The sequence below is a fragment of the Nomascus leucogenys genome, chromosome 5, assembly GCF_006542625.1.
Source record: "Nomascus leucogenys isolate Asia chromosome 5, Asia_NLE_v1, whole genome shotgun sequence".
In the NCBI taxonomy this organism is placed as follows: Eukaryota; Metazoa; Chordata; class Mammalia; order Primates; family Hylobatidae; genus Nomascus; species Nomascus leucogenys.
The window spans coordinates 10,826,109-10,838,978 of record NC_044385.1 but is presented as its reverse complement, the minus strand read 5'-3'; the positions used below and the strand labels follow the sequence as shown (position 1 = coordinate 10,838,978).

Below are 12,870 nucleotides of genomic sequence, written 5' to 3'. Positions count from 1 at the left end.
ATTAATATCTGAGAAAGGGCTGGGCGCAGTGGCTCATGCCTGTAATCCCAGCACTTTGGGAGGCAAGTGGATCCCTTGAGGGAGTTCAAGACTAGCCTGGCCAACGTGGAGAAACTCCGTCTCTACTAAAAATACAAAGAATTAGCCAGGCGTGGTGGCGTGTGCCTGCAATCCCAACTACTTGGGAGGCTGAGACAGGAGAATAGCTTCAATCCAGGAGGCAGAGGTTGCAGTGAGCTGAGATCACACTGCTGCACTCCAGCCTGGGTGACGAAAGTAAGATTCTGTCTCAAAAAAAAAAATCTGACATCTGAGAAAGGATTTACGGCAGAAAGTATTGCGAGAAATCAAGATGGACATTTCCCTATGATAAAAAAGTCAGTTTATAAGAAAAATAAAATAATTCTGAAATTACATGAATTTAATGATACAGCTTTCAAACTTATAAAAACAAAAATTGACAAAATTATCAGGAGAAATCAATCAACAATCAATGTATAAGACCATGCTTCTCACAGTATTACAATAATCAGGCAACTAAATGAATGAGGATATAGAAATCTGAACAGCATGATTAATTAACATACGTATTGACATTTATAGAACACAGCACCATATGCTGAGAAAGTACACATTTGTTTCAAGTGCAGATGGAGCATTTACCAAAATTGATTATGGAGGAAGTATAAGCAAATTTCAAAGGTTTGAAATAAGAGTGTATTCCTTTCTCATCATTTAATTAAGTAATAAATAAGTAACAAAAGGAATTGCAAATCCATAAGCCTATGAATCAACAAGTTAATCACAATGGCAAATTATAAGATATTTTAAATTGGATAATAGTGGAAAACATGAGACATATCCAAAACTGTGGATACAGTTAAAACTGATTAGAGGAAATTTTTCGGCCCTAAATACATAAGAAGAACTGAATAATCAGTTATCTAAGTATCTCAAGAAGACAAAAAGAAAATATTAAACCTGAAAAATGTAGAAAGAAGAAATAATAAAGAGCAGAATTTATGAAGTAGAAAGAAACATAAATCATCCAAGCCAATAGCTGGATTTTTTGAAATGACTAATAAAATTGATGAGCCCTTGGAAAGACTGAATATGAAAAAGAGAGAATATGAAATTAACAATATTAGAAATGAAAACAGGAAATCACTGCAGAACCTCCAAACCATGAAAAGATGGTAAGAGAATACTGTGACTAGGTTTATTCCAAAGAAATTAAAACATTCTAGAAACAATATAGTGTTAGCGAAATACAGTTTACCAACCCTAACACTAGAAGTGGGAAATATCAACTGTCTTATATTTATTAAGTGAAATGAATTTATAATTAAAGCCTTCTCACGAAGAAGTCCAGGCCCAGATGGCCTCACTGGTTAATTCCACCAAACACATAAGGAAACAGTAATACCAATCTTAAACTCTTTCATAATACTTCCCAACTGATTTTATGAGGCCAACATAATCCTGATCCTAAACTATGACAAAGACTGTGAAAAAAAAAAAAAAGTATAGACTGATATTCATCAGGGACCGTAGGTGTAGAAATCCTCCACAAAATATTAAAATATTAGGAAATCCATCCCACTGACATATCAACTCAATAGCCTATTACAACCAAGTTGGGATTCAAAACCAATTACTGTTATTTACCTTACTAAGAGAAAACAAGAAAAATATATTTATTTTAACAGATACTATAAAAACATTTTTCAATATTAAGCACCTATTCATTGTAATATTAGTAAGTTGGCATGTAAGAAAATTTACTTAAACTGATAGAAATTATCTATCAAACGCAAAACTGGTGAAATCTTGAATTCTTCCAAGGCAATGTTGAATGAAGTTGGGAAAAGTGGGTACTTTTCGAATTAAAAAATGAGCTTAGCAAAGTCACAGCTCACTATAAATCAGTTATATTTTTATATTCTTGTAAAAAGCAATTACAAAATAAAAATAAGTGATTTCACTTATGTTAGTATAATAAAACAACATATACCTAGGAATAACTCTAATAAAAGATGTGCAAACCTTTACACAGAAAATTGAAGAACATTTTGAGAAAAATAAAGATGATCTTAAAAAAAGGATAAATATGCCATGTTCATATATTGGGAGGCTCAGTATTACAAAGATGACAGTTCTCTTCCAATTGATCGGGTAGGTCAATGCAATCTCAATCAAAATCCCAGCAGGTTTTCTTTTTGTATGCATGACAGTTGAAAAAGCCAGTTCTGAGTGAAGAAGAGCAAGATTATCAAATACAACTTTGAAGAAAAGAACAGGGTTAGAGTCTTTCACTCCTGGATATCAAGAATTATTTTAATGTTACAATAAGACCGTTGGGTATTAGGACAGAGACAGAAAAATAGAGCAGGATAGAGTTCATAAGTAGATCTGCACATTTGTGTCTTGACACATTAGTAAGTGACAATGCAGTGCTAATGGGGAAAAGATTTATTTTTTAGTAAATGGTCATTTGGATAGGTATACTATGAGGGTGGGTGAGGAGACAACTCTTAACTCCCTGCCTACCATCTTACATAAAAAATCAGTACCAGGTATGTTGCAACTTTCAGGGGAAAGGCAAAATAATGAACTTTCTAGAAAATTTAGTAGCTTTAGTAGCTTTGTGTCATTTCATTTTGTTGTGGAAGATTTGTGCGTAATACCTTTATATGTCATTTGTTTTCTAGTACGTAAAATGCAGATGATAAGATTACATATAAAATGTATGGCTCAAAGCCTGCCACATGGTAACTGCTTTAACTTAACAGAATTATCCATCTTAAACAGTAAAATAAAGTTAATCAATTAGAAAGAAGCAACCAAACATTTTTTTAAAAAAATTTATGGAATAGCTCATGTTTATGTGCCCTAAATTTGTAATTAAAATATGAATGCCCGAGATGGGTGGATCACTTGAGGTCAGGAGTTTGAGATCAGCCTGGCCAACATGGTGAAACCCCATCTCTACTAAAAATACAAAAATTAGCCGGGTGTGGTGGCGGGCACCTGTAATCCCAGCTACACAGGAAAACTGAGACAGGAGAATCGATTGAACCCAGGAGGCAGAGGTTGCAGCAAGCCGAGATTGCACCACTGCATTCCAGCCTGGGTGACAGAGTGAGACTCTGTCTCAAGAAAAAAAAAAAAAAAGAAAAGAAAAGAAAAAAGAATGCAAAAATAGAGACGTCATTTGAATTATCTGCCTTTCATATAGTGATATAATTTAAAAATAATTACTTTTGTATTAGATGCTTATGTCCTCTCTGCTAAATCAAGTTGGTGTTTAAATAACTATTGTTTCTTTTAAGGGAAATTTTGTTTTTATTTTGAAATTTTGAAATGAAATTGCTCTTTTTGTTAGTGTTAATGTGATATTTAATGTAATTTCCTGCAGATATTAAAATAGTCATTTTCTTTAATAAAATCCACATATATTTTTAAAATTCCACATACTTGGATAAGTTATTGGAAAAAATGTTCCTTTGTCTTATATGTTTTATGGGTTCGTAATTGCGTAAATTCTAAAATTGGTTAAGTTTACTGTGAATTTTATATTTCCTTGTCTTGATTAGCTCCATTTGAATCATTCTCCTTTTCACTGTTTGCAGGAATTTAAATGATTCTTGTTAACAAGAACAAGAGACGTGTCATGAAATCGTTCTGCATTGCTTATGCATAATTACAACTTTATCGTATGTTAGTCAGTCTTTTAACCCTGTGGACCATTTGTCTTGTCTTGTGTGTCTAGCTGATAATTCACTCCCAGCAATGCTGCTGCTAAGCTTTTCTTTGGGTATTTTGGATATTCTGTTTGTTACATTATTGCTCCTAATTCTTGCTCCTTGAAGAACTGTGTCTTTTGTAATATAGAACATTAAAGAGCTCCTGTTACTATCATTAGTAACTATGACTCTTGATTATAAATTCTTTCTTCTGGAAAAATCCCATAACTTTATCTTTGCACTGATGGGAGTGTGTGTGTGTGTGTGTGTGTGTGTGTGTGTGTATGCATGTGTGAATGTCTGACATGCAGAAGTGAGCCTGATGATGGCAAAATACAATGTCTTTCATAATCGTTGATAGCACTAAAAATATGCACTAAATATGCACTAAAATAGCACTAAAAATATGGCATATTCTATTTTCCTGATAAATATTAAAAGGAAGTCATTTAATTAGATTTTTTTGGGGAAGAGAATAAATATAAAAAATTGCCCTTTTAGAGGTAGAAAAGTGTACAATTGCACTGTGCTGGACGTGCCTCTTTTGCTTCCGTTTGCCCCGGGATCTAAAGAAATGGATTAATCACTCCAATAAGTTAATGTTTAAAAGGAGATCTTCAGCTTTATGTAACAACAAAATATCTTGAAAAATGTATAGTGAAAATCAGGCCTTTCTGTTCAGTCAAGTGTTTTTCTTAAATAACAACAGTGTGTTTATAAAATGCAAAGGAGGAAGTAAGTTTAGAACAGATTTTTCTGAAGACTAAGTAAATTACAAAAGAAGGCAAAATGCTCTGTTACAAGTAACCTATTGAATTTCATTAGGGCTTCATAAAATTCTACCTGTTTATTTAGGTTGATATTTTAAATATCACTTTATAACATTTTTGAAACAATCACTCTGTATGTTGCTTTTTATGCACATTGCTTCCCAAAAGCTTGCCTGCCAAGGCATTGGAGATTCCTGGCTAATAGCCCAGGATTTCTGCCTAAGTAGCATTAGCTTCTTACCTAATTAATGAGTTTTCTAAGGAAAAAAAATTACAAATAAACTTTCATACATGAAGGGTGTGAGGCAAGCCACAATTCCCACAGGACACAAATTATATATTCTGTAGATGGGAGGTGAGTTAGGAAACTTACCTTTGAGATTGAGTATGTCTGTCGATGTTGAAATTTTTTATTCTGATTTATTTGCAAGGAATCCTAGGGCGTCGTAGAGACAGTCTTTGTTGACATATGGCTTTTTTGTTTGTTCTATTTACAGTGTGGGTGTGATTATAGTCACTTAACGTTTTAAAGAGCCACATAATAATTAAGAGACTAACATTCATTTATAAATACAACTTTAAAAAATAATTTGATTCCCACATAACTTCAGAACTATTTGTTAAGGCGTGCCTTTATATTGTGAAATTATATGAAATGCTATAAAGATTAGAGTAAGAGAAATTTTACTTTAAGTGTCACGAGAGAAATTGTAGTTAGACACTATGTCTCTAAATTGATCTTTTTAATTAAATCAGTTTTTATAATTAGAGGAGAGTAGTAGTTCTTAAATCAGAAGGCCTATTACATTTGAGAATTAGAGAAATGTTCATGTTTGCTTTTAAATAAATTGGATTTTCATCATTGTATGTACCTGGTGCATTTCCAGCCTAATGTCTTTTAGAGTTCTGATTGCTAAATTAACTGAATTGTTTTTGTTTGGTGAGATTAAATGTTGTTAATGAAAAACTTGAATACGATTTTTTATGCTTTAGAATTGGAAATAGATTGTGGTGCAAGGACCAAATGATATCAATTCATTTAGATGACAGTAATTGAAACATTGCTAGGTATTTGTTTGTTTGTTATTTATTTTGGCTTTTTCTTTCCACAGCAAGTTGATGTGGAAAAATGGGTATGTGTTTTCATGTATTTGCAAAGAAATTGTGATCTAAAAGTGCATGCTTGCTATTGCCTCTAATGTTTTATTTTGCTTCCTAGTGTGGCTTGTACTATTAGTGTTCAAACTAACTGCTTTGTTGTAATGAACACATGGTTTACAGGTCTCTAATGAGAACCTTGTGTTTCTGGTTTTGCTTCATCTGAAATGGGGCATATTAAAGTACTTTCCATCCCTAGAACCACATAGTTTTTATATAATTTATTTTGTAATTATTATGTGCTTCTGGCCAACAGAAAGGTAATTATTATTCATACCGTATGTCTTTTGCAAAAAATGAAAAAAAACCTTGACTGTTTAATCTCAAAATTCCACTGCTTAGTCCTTATATTTTTGCATGTACTGTAGAAGAAGACAATTATATATATAGTCATAGAAAGTCATAGAACCTTTTTTTTTTTTTGGTATAGATGAAGTCTCACTATGTTGCCCAGGCTGGTCTTAAACTCCTGGACTCAAGTGATTCTTCTGCCTTAGCCTCCCAAAGTGCTGGGATTACACACAGGAGCCACTGTGCCCGGCCCTGTATAATCTTAAGCAGTGAAGGTGAATGACCATGTAGAAAAAGGCAGTTACAGGATTCTGGAGGCTAATTCTTAGAGCCCACATTGTCACAAGTTGTGCAAAAAGCTATGTTGCTTCTTTTGGTCTCAGTTTCCTTATCTGTTAGGAAAAAATAAAGGAGAGAGGAAATACACCAAGGTACCTTCCAATACTTAAACACACCAGGATTCTGAATGGAAATTAAAGTCTCCTCAAGACTGATATTCCTATTCCACTTTTTCCCAAGAGTATAAAACAGTGAGGCTTTTCATTGTTGAAATGTTTTTTTATTTGCTCTGTGACTTATATGAAGAATCCTTTAAGATTGACTTAACCGATGGCTGTATTTTATCTTCATTATTTTTCTGGTTTTAGGATCCATCTTTCTTGATGCAATATTTTGAGAATTCTGCCATCTTTTCAGTGCCCTTTCAGTAGTGTTTTCCAACAATTTCACGTTCACTTGTCTTTTTTTTTTTTAGTTTTTTTTTTTTTAGCCCTTTAAAGACAAGGAAACTTGTTTTTTAATTTACCATTTCTAATGACCTTTGAAAACTACGACTTCTATGTTACATTGCTGAGAATAATTTAAAGTCTTCATTTCTCTCTTTATAACCGAACTACTACTACTTTTGATCAACTATTTGTTTTTGAAATTTCCTACCTTCCTCTTTGGCTATAGTTAAAATGCTGATCCGAGATTCACATTTTTCTTGTCTTGGTAAGGGAACCCTGCTTCCTTCTCAGAACACGTATGACACGTCTTTGTCCTGCACTTCCCTAATATCAGCATCCTACAACATAGGCCTCTGTCTTTTGCCATCCTTGCATCCCTTCACTTCCATTACACTAGTTCTGTGCCATATCTGGATTGATATTGACCAACTACTCAAGCTGCTTTTACTTGCTTTGTAAATAACATTTGACAGTAAATAAAATCAGCTTTTCACCATTGTCTAAAAGTCTTCCCCTCTGTTCCTCTGCGGATTTGGTTACTTTTGATCTGCCTGTGTTATTTTTTTTCTTTCTTATTCCTATAAGAATTTACTTATTTTTATTTGTATTAGGTTTATTTGTAAATCATTGCAGTAGAGATTGCCTTCCAGTTCTGAGGAAATATCTCAGATATTTTCTGAGCTAAAACCCTTGAGGCTTAGTTTGCCAGTGACTGACTTTATAATCTTATGTAGCCTCTTTACTGGCCATAATCTCTTTGTCTATAGGACTAGAACCTGCTTTACTCCTTTTTTTCTTAAATATTACTATTATGTCAATGGGAAAACATATTGATGCCAAAATATATGTTCATTTACAAGTCATATAATGAAAAGATTCTGCTGGGTTTTAGAACGCTGATGATCATTATGTGTAAATGTGGCAGCAAATTTTAGACTGGAGCTCTTTTTTTCTTTGACGACCTATCCAGCTCATATCTTATGCTTTGGCCATTAGAAGTTTGAAATTCTAGTTATTACTCTTGCAAGACTGAATTGGTTCTCAAGGGAATTGATTTGTTTTTGTAAGAGTGGGTTTTTGTAAAGCCAGGACACCTCTCGAGTTTGGACGCTCTTTGCCTGTGTTCACGTCTTCTTTGACCTTCTCTTCTATGTTTTGACACTGCACAAAAGCCCTCACCAGGAGCTAGGTAGATGCTGGTGCCATGTTTCTTGGGCAGCCTGCATATCCATGAGCCAAATACACCTATTTTCTTTATAAATTACCCAGCCTCAGGTATTCCTTTATAGTAACTTAAAATGGACTAAGATAGCCACCCTTCTCCCATGGTAGATTTCAGGCAAGGGAAAAAGGATAGCCAACCTTGAATTCCCTTAGCTGAATGCATTGGCTAAGACCATCACCATTTAGGTGCCATTCCCAGGATAACTCAGTCTTTTTATTTGTTTGTTTCTTTTGAAGATGACGGATAGGAGGAATTAGGATTGAATACTGTTCATTTTTAAAATTGATATAAAATACTTTTATATATTTATGGGGTATGGGTAATATTTTGGTTCATGGATACACTATATAATCATCAAACCAGGGTAATTAAGATATCCATCACCTCAAACATTTATCACTTTTTTGAATACTGTAAATTTTCAATGCACTCAGCATCAAAAGAAAGCGGGTTAAAAACCAAAAATGTGTTTATCAAAAAGATAATGCATGTAGAAGCACCTTAAAAAACTACAAATTGTCATTGGACTTTGTTTCCATTTTTATTTTCCAAGTTTTATATGATCACAACATATAAAATAAACATTTCTATTATAATTTTAAAAAAAAGTTTGAAATTCTACTGTTACAGGTATACCTTGAAGGCCAACAGAAAATAATTTAACCCTCTACCCACCTAACCCAGGACTATTGAGACTCCTCTGTGGGGCTGGTACTTCTCTGCCCCTTGAGTTAAATGAGAACTGGTCCCATGACCTTTCTCATATTCCAAGAGTGAAATACCCCACAGACATTTCAAGTCATACAGATCTCATTTCCGTAATTAAAATGCCCAAACCTGTATAATAGGCGAACTTGAAGCTAATTCAAGTTAACTTGTCTGGGATAGAGCTGGAGGGAGGGATATCTGGGAAGCTGTTTCTTGCTTGCCCCGCCGGGTTCCTCACACCCTACTTGGTACCCGGAGAGTCTGCCACTCTCAGGTGCTGTGGGAAGGAGATAGAAGAGGAAGCTTGGCAGGAAAGGTCTGCTTTGATCATAGTGCCATGCACTGGGCTTGTCAGGTTTTTAATGCTGACTTTCTCTGTGGGTGCTTGGCACTGGTCTTTCGGGGAGCTTCCATCCCCAGAAAATGGAAGCTCTGACCTGAGCTTCTGTTGCTGCAGACAAATGCGTCTCCACTAGCTGGTCAGTGGCAATTCCTTCCTCTTCCTGGGAGTTCTTGGTGGCCTCTGAGACAATCCCAAGCTGGATTTGTCCAGTATGGCCCCCATTTGCTTGTTGGCAGTGTGGTCACTTCCCAATTGCAGCCCTATAGGGCTATACCCAGCCTTTTGCCTCTCAATCTCCAGGCATAGTCAGACACCAGTCTACGGTGTCCCAGCTCCCAGGGACATCGGGTATCCCTGAAGCCACCCTTGCTAGGCTTGAAGTGAGGGCAAGCTTGGGAGGCAGGCAGGATTCCAGGCCCACCTGCACTTCTCTCCAAGAAACTGTTTCTTTGCTGCCTGGCCTCTAATAATACACTGGAGGTGGGCAGTCATCTAAGGGCAGCCAGTGGATTTGCAGCCACTCTCTTTGGCATCCCTGCTTAGGTGGCATAACAATATGTTTTGGGACATGATAGTACAGGTGCTCCTCCAGTTAGGGTGGGGTTATATCCTGAAAAGCCCTTCAGAAGTTGAAAATATCATAAGTCAAGAATGCATGTAACACACCTAACCTACAGAACATTATAGCTTAGCTTAGCCTCCCTTAAACGGGCTCAGAACACTTACATTAGCTTACAGTGGGGCAACATCATCTAACACAAAGCCTATTTTATACTAAAGTGTTGAATATCTCATGTAATGTATTGAATACTATACTGAAAGTAAAAAATACAATGATTGTATGGGTCATCAAAGTACAGTTCCTGCTGAATGCAAGTCATTTTCACATTGTCGTACAGTTGAAAAATCATAAATAGAACCATTGTAAGTCAGGGACCTTCTTGTAAATCCCCTTTGGAGATTGGTCATTGTTTTGTTTTGGGACAGATGACCTGTTTTAACTTCTGTTATACTTGCTTGTCTAGGGTGCGTTTACCATCACCAGATTAAGACCTTTGGGAGCCTTACAAAACTTAAATATATATGGAAATTAAAATGGCTTCCGTCTAAAGCTTCTGATAATATTATTCTGGATAGTTTCATCAAAGGTCCATCAATCACTTTCTCTTTCTTTCTCCTTTTCTCCCTCCCCTCTCCATCCCCTTTTCCCTAATTCCCTTCCTGCCTTCATCTCCTTCCTTCTCTCCCTCATCACTGTCTCTTTGAGCAGCTGTGCATCTGTTTAATCATAAGCCCACTGAGTTATCAAACACTGCTCTTTACACTTTAAAAGAGAATAAAACTCCTGAGTACTGGACAAGAAAGTAACTAATGGTCATTTCCATCTACTCCACTCCTAGCCCTTCTCTAACCTATACCATTGGTTTCCAATGTGGAGGCCTAGGAACCAGCTCATGAGTGGGGTGAAGACAGCAAAAGGATGGAACAGACTGTGAGATTGTTGTCTATGAAGCATTGTCTATAGGCTGAGTGATGTCTTACACATGTAGTTTCTCTTAAAAAATATGATGATGCTGTTGTAATTGTTAAAATCCATAATCATTTCAAATGTTTCTAACTGGAGAGTTGTTTAAAAATGCATTTTAACACACGACTGCTATTATGTGAGAACCTGTGAAATGCTTTCAAGCTATCAAGGTTCATTCATGTTTGAAATGGTTTTTAAAAATATATGGAGTCTTCTGTATTCTGATATGGGCATTTTTTTATGTGTAAGTGATGATCTGAATAGAGAGCAGGCTTTATATGTCTTCAGGACATCATTATCCATTTGCCCTCTGTAGAAATCAATGTGTTGCTTTTGATTTAGAGAAATTCTCTATCGAGACAAGCTGGGAAATGAAGAAAGCCCTAGATACCTCTTCTATTTCATGTTTTAGGCAATTATGCAGCTCTTTGCTTTATAAACATGTCACAGAGATAAAGTGTGAGAACTTATAGTAGCTTATCGGAATGATTTATTTTTCTTTACCCTTCTAAAGAAGAACTACGTAATTGTATGTACATATATATGTCAAATTTATTATACTCAAAAGAAAAGACATTCCATTTAACTACTGTCTGTACAGAGCTGTTGATAGGTTGAAAAAGAACTTGCTACAAATCTGCCAAAAAATAGAATGAATTCTTTTTAAACATATCTGCATCTCACATCACAAGACTCCAGTGATGGACATCAATATGAGTGACACAAGGGCATTTCAATAGAATGTATTATTATGTGTATAACTGCTCATTCATGGGCTGGTAGACAAGCCTCTTTCAGGTGGTTTCTGTACCTGTAATCAACACGTCTGTCTTTTCAGAGCATCTTGGACATTTTTAGCAGGGGAATCCTAGAAAGTGAAGCATTTCTATAGGATTTATATAGATATTTTTTAAGACAGGGTCTTGCTCTGTCACCCAGGCTGGAGTGTGGCTCAAGTGATAGTCCCACCTCAGCCTCCTGAGTAGCTGGCACTACAGGCATGTGCCACCGTGCCTGGCTAACTTTTTAATTTTTTGTAGAGACAGTGTCTCACTATGGTGCCCAAGCTGGTCTTGAACTCCTGGCCTCAAGCAGATTCTCCTGCCCTGGCCTCCCAAAGTGCTGGGATTACAGGCATGAGCCACTGCACCCAGACAGATATTGTCATCATAAGAGCAATAGTTGAAGTTTTTCAACCTCATATGCTGTTAGATAGTATATATTGATATATGTTTGGAACTCGGAATTGTTATTGTTAATTTTTTTTCTCCTAAAAATTGTTGGGACTATCATTAATTAACTGTAGCTACCTAGAAATCCTGGTCTTTGGTGGTGGAATAACTTTGTTTTCTCAACATAATGAAGTTTACCTGATATTTCCTCACAAAGGAGAGGTTACCAGTTGGAGAATTATGGAGAATCCTAGCATCTTGATACGTGGAGAGGAAAAGATGGCAAGAAGGCTTAAATTTGATGTATATTTTGTGTGCAGAGTAGGGTATTTTACCTCCTTAATGGAAACTTCATGCTAGAATGACTTCTGAGGCTATTCTGAAATTGTTGCATTTGATAATCCTTTTTAATGGCAAGGCCCCAAATGTTTGGTGCTTTGTCACTAAATCCTTATCTATATAATTTTTGAGGAGACATTTCAATAACAGTTTCTTTTAAAAGTTCTAAGGTAGGTTTTTAGAAGCGTTACTTTTTAAAAATCAGTTTTTAGCTCATGAAACTGAAATACCCCTTTTAAAAAGTCAAGGTTGAACTGAAAGGCATCATTATAATAGAGGAGCTTTTCTACATTACCTGAATTATTGTTTCCTTCTTTGCACTAAGAACAGATTAAATATGCATTCTCTTGATATCCAGTATTTGTTAGCAATTTTCAGAGTAAAGTATTGCTGTTTGATTTGTTTTTCTATTCATAATCATTTGCATTTGCTAAGAAAGTGCCTTAGGTCTTTTAGATCTGCTACACTGAGTGGCTCATGCTTATAGACAAAAGATGATTCTGCTTCTTTTTGTCATCCATTTGACACCCAGGGCCATCTATGTGTTAAAATGTAGCAACAGCAATTTCTCTTCCTGGCTTCCATGTTAACGTAGCATGTGCCCCCAGGTTTTGCTTGTATTTGGAGCTCCATCTGACGTGTCAATTCTGGATTAATCTAAACCTGGGACACTGAGTTACTGACATCTGCAGTTTTAGTCTAAAGAACTAAAATTTCCACCTTTGTGTTTCTGTGCAAATTAATCATCATCCAAAAAATTCTAAGACAGAAAGCACGTTGGAATCCATGCTGTGTGCCTGTACTATAACTGCCCATATAGTCATCCCTTACTCTATTTTGTGTAATGAAATTTTAGCTCTTG

General features: G+C 35.6%; 1 protein-coding gene across 5 annotated transcripts in view; it reads left to right on the top strand.

Moving 5' to 3' along the window:
* Positions 1–12,870, top strand: part of RYR2 (ryanodine receptor 2) — a 787,631-nt gene that overhangs the window by 297,474 nt on the left and 477,287 nt on the right. Inside the window, exon 1 of one of the 5 annotated variants that reach the window (XM_030812628.1) lies at positions 5,382–5,649. The exons of the other annotated variants lie outside the window; for them this stretch is intronic. Coding sequence (XP_030668488.1) covers positions 5,560–5,649 — 90 coding nt within the window. The 5' untranslated portion in view covers positions 5,382–5,559. Of the gene's footprint in view, positions 1–5,381; positions 5,650–12,870 lie in introns of those variants that run through there. 5 annotated transcript variants of the gene reach the window in all.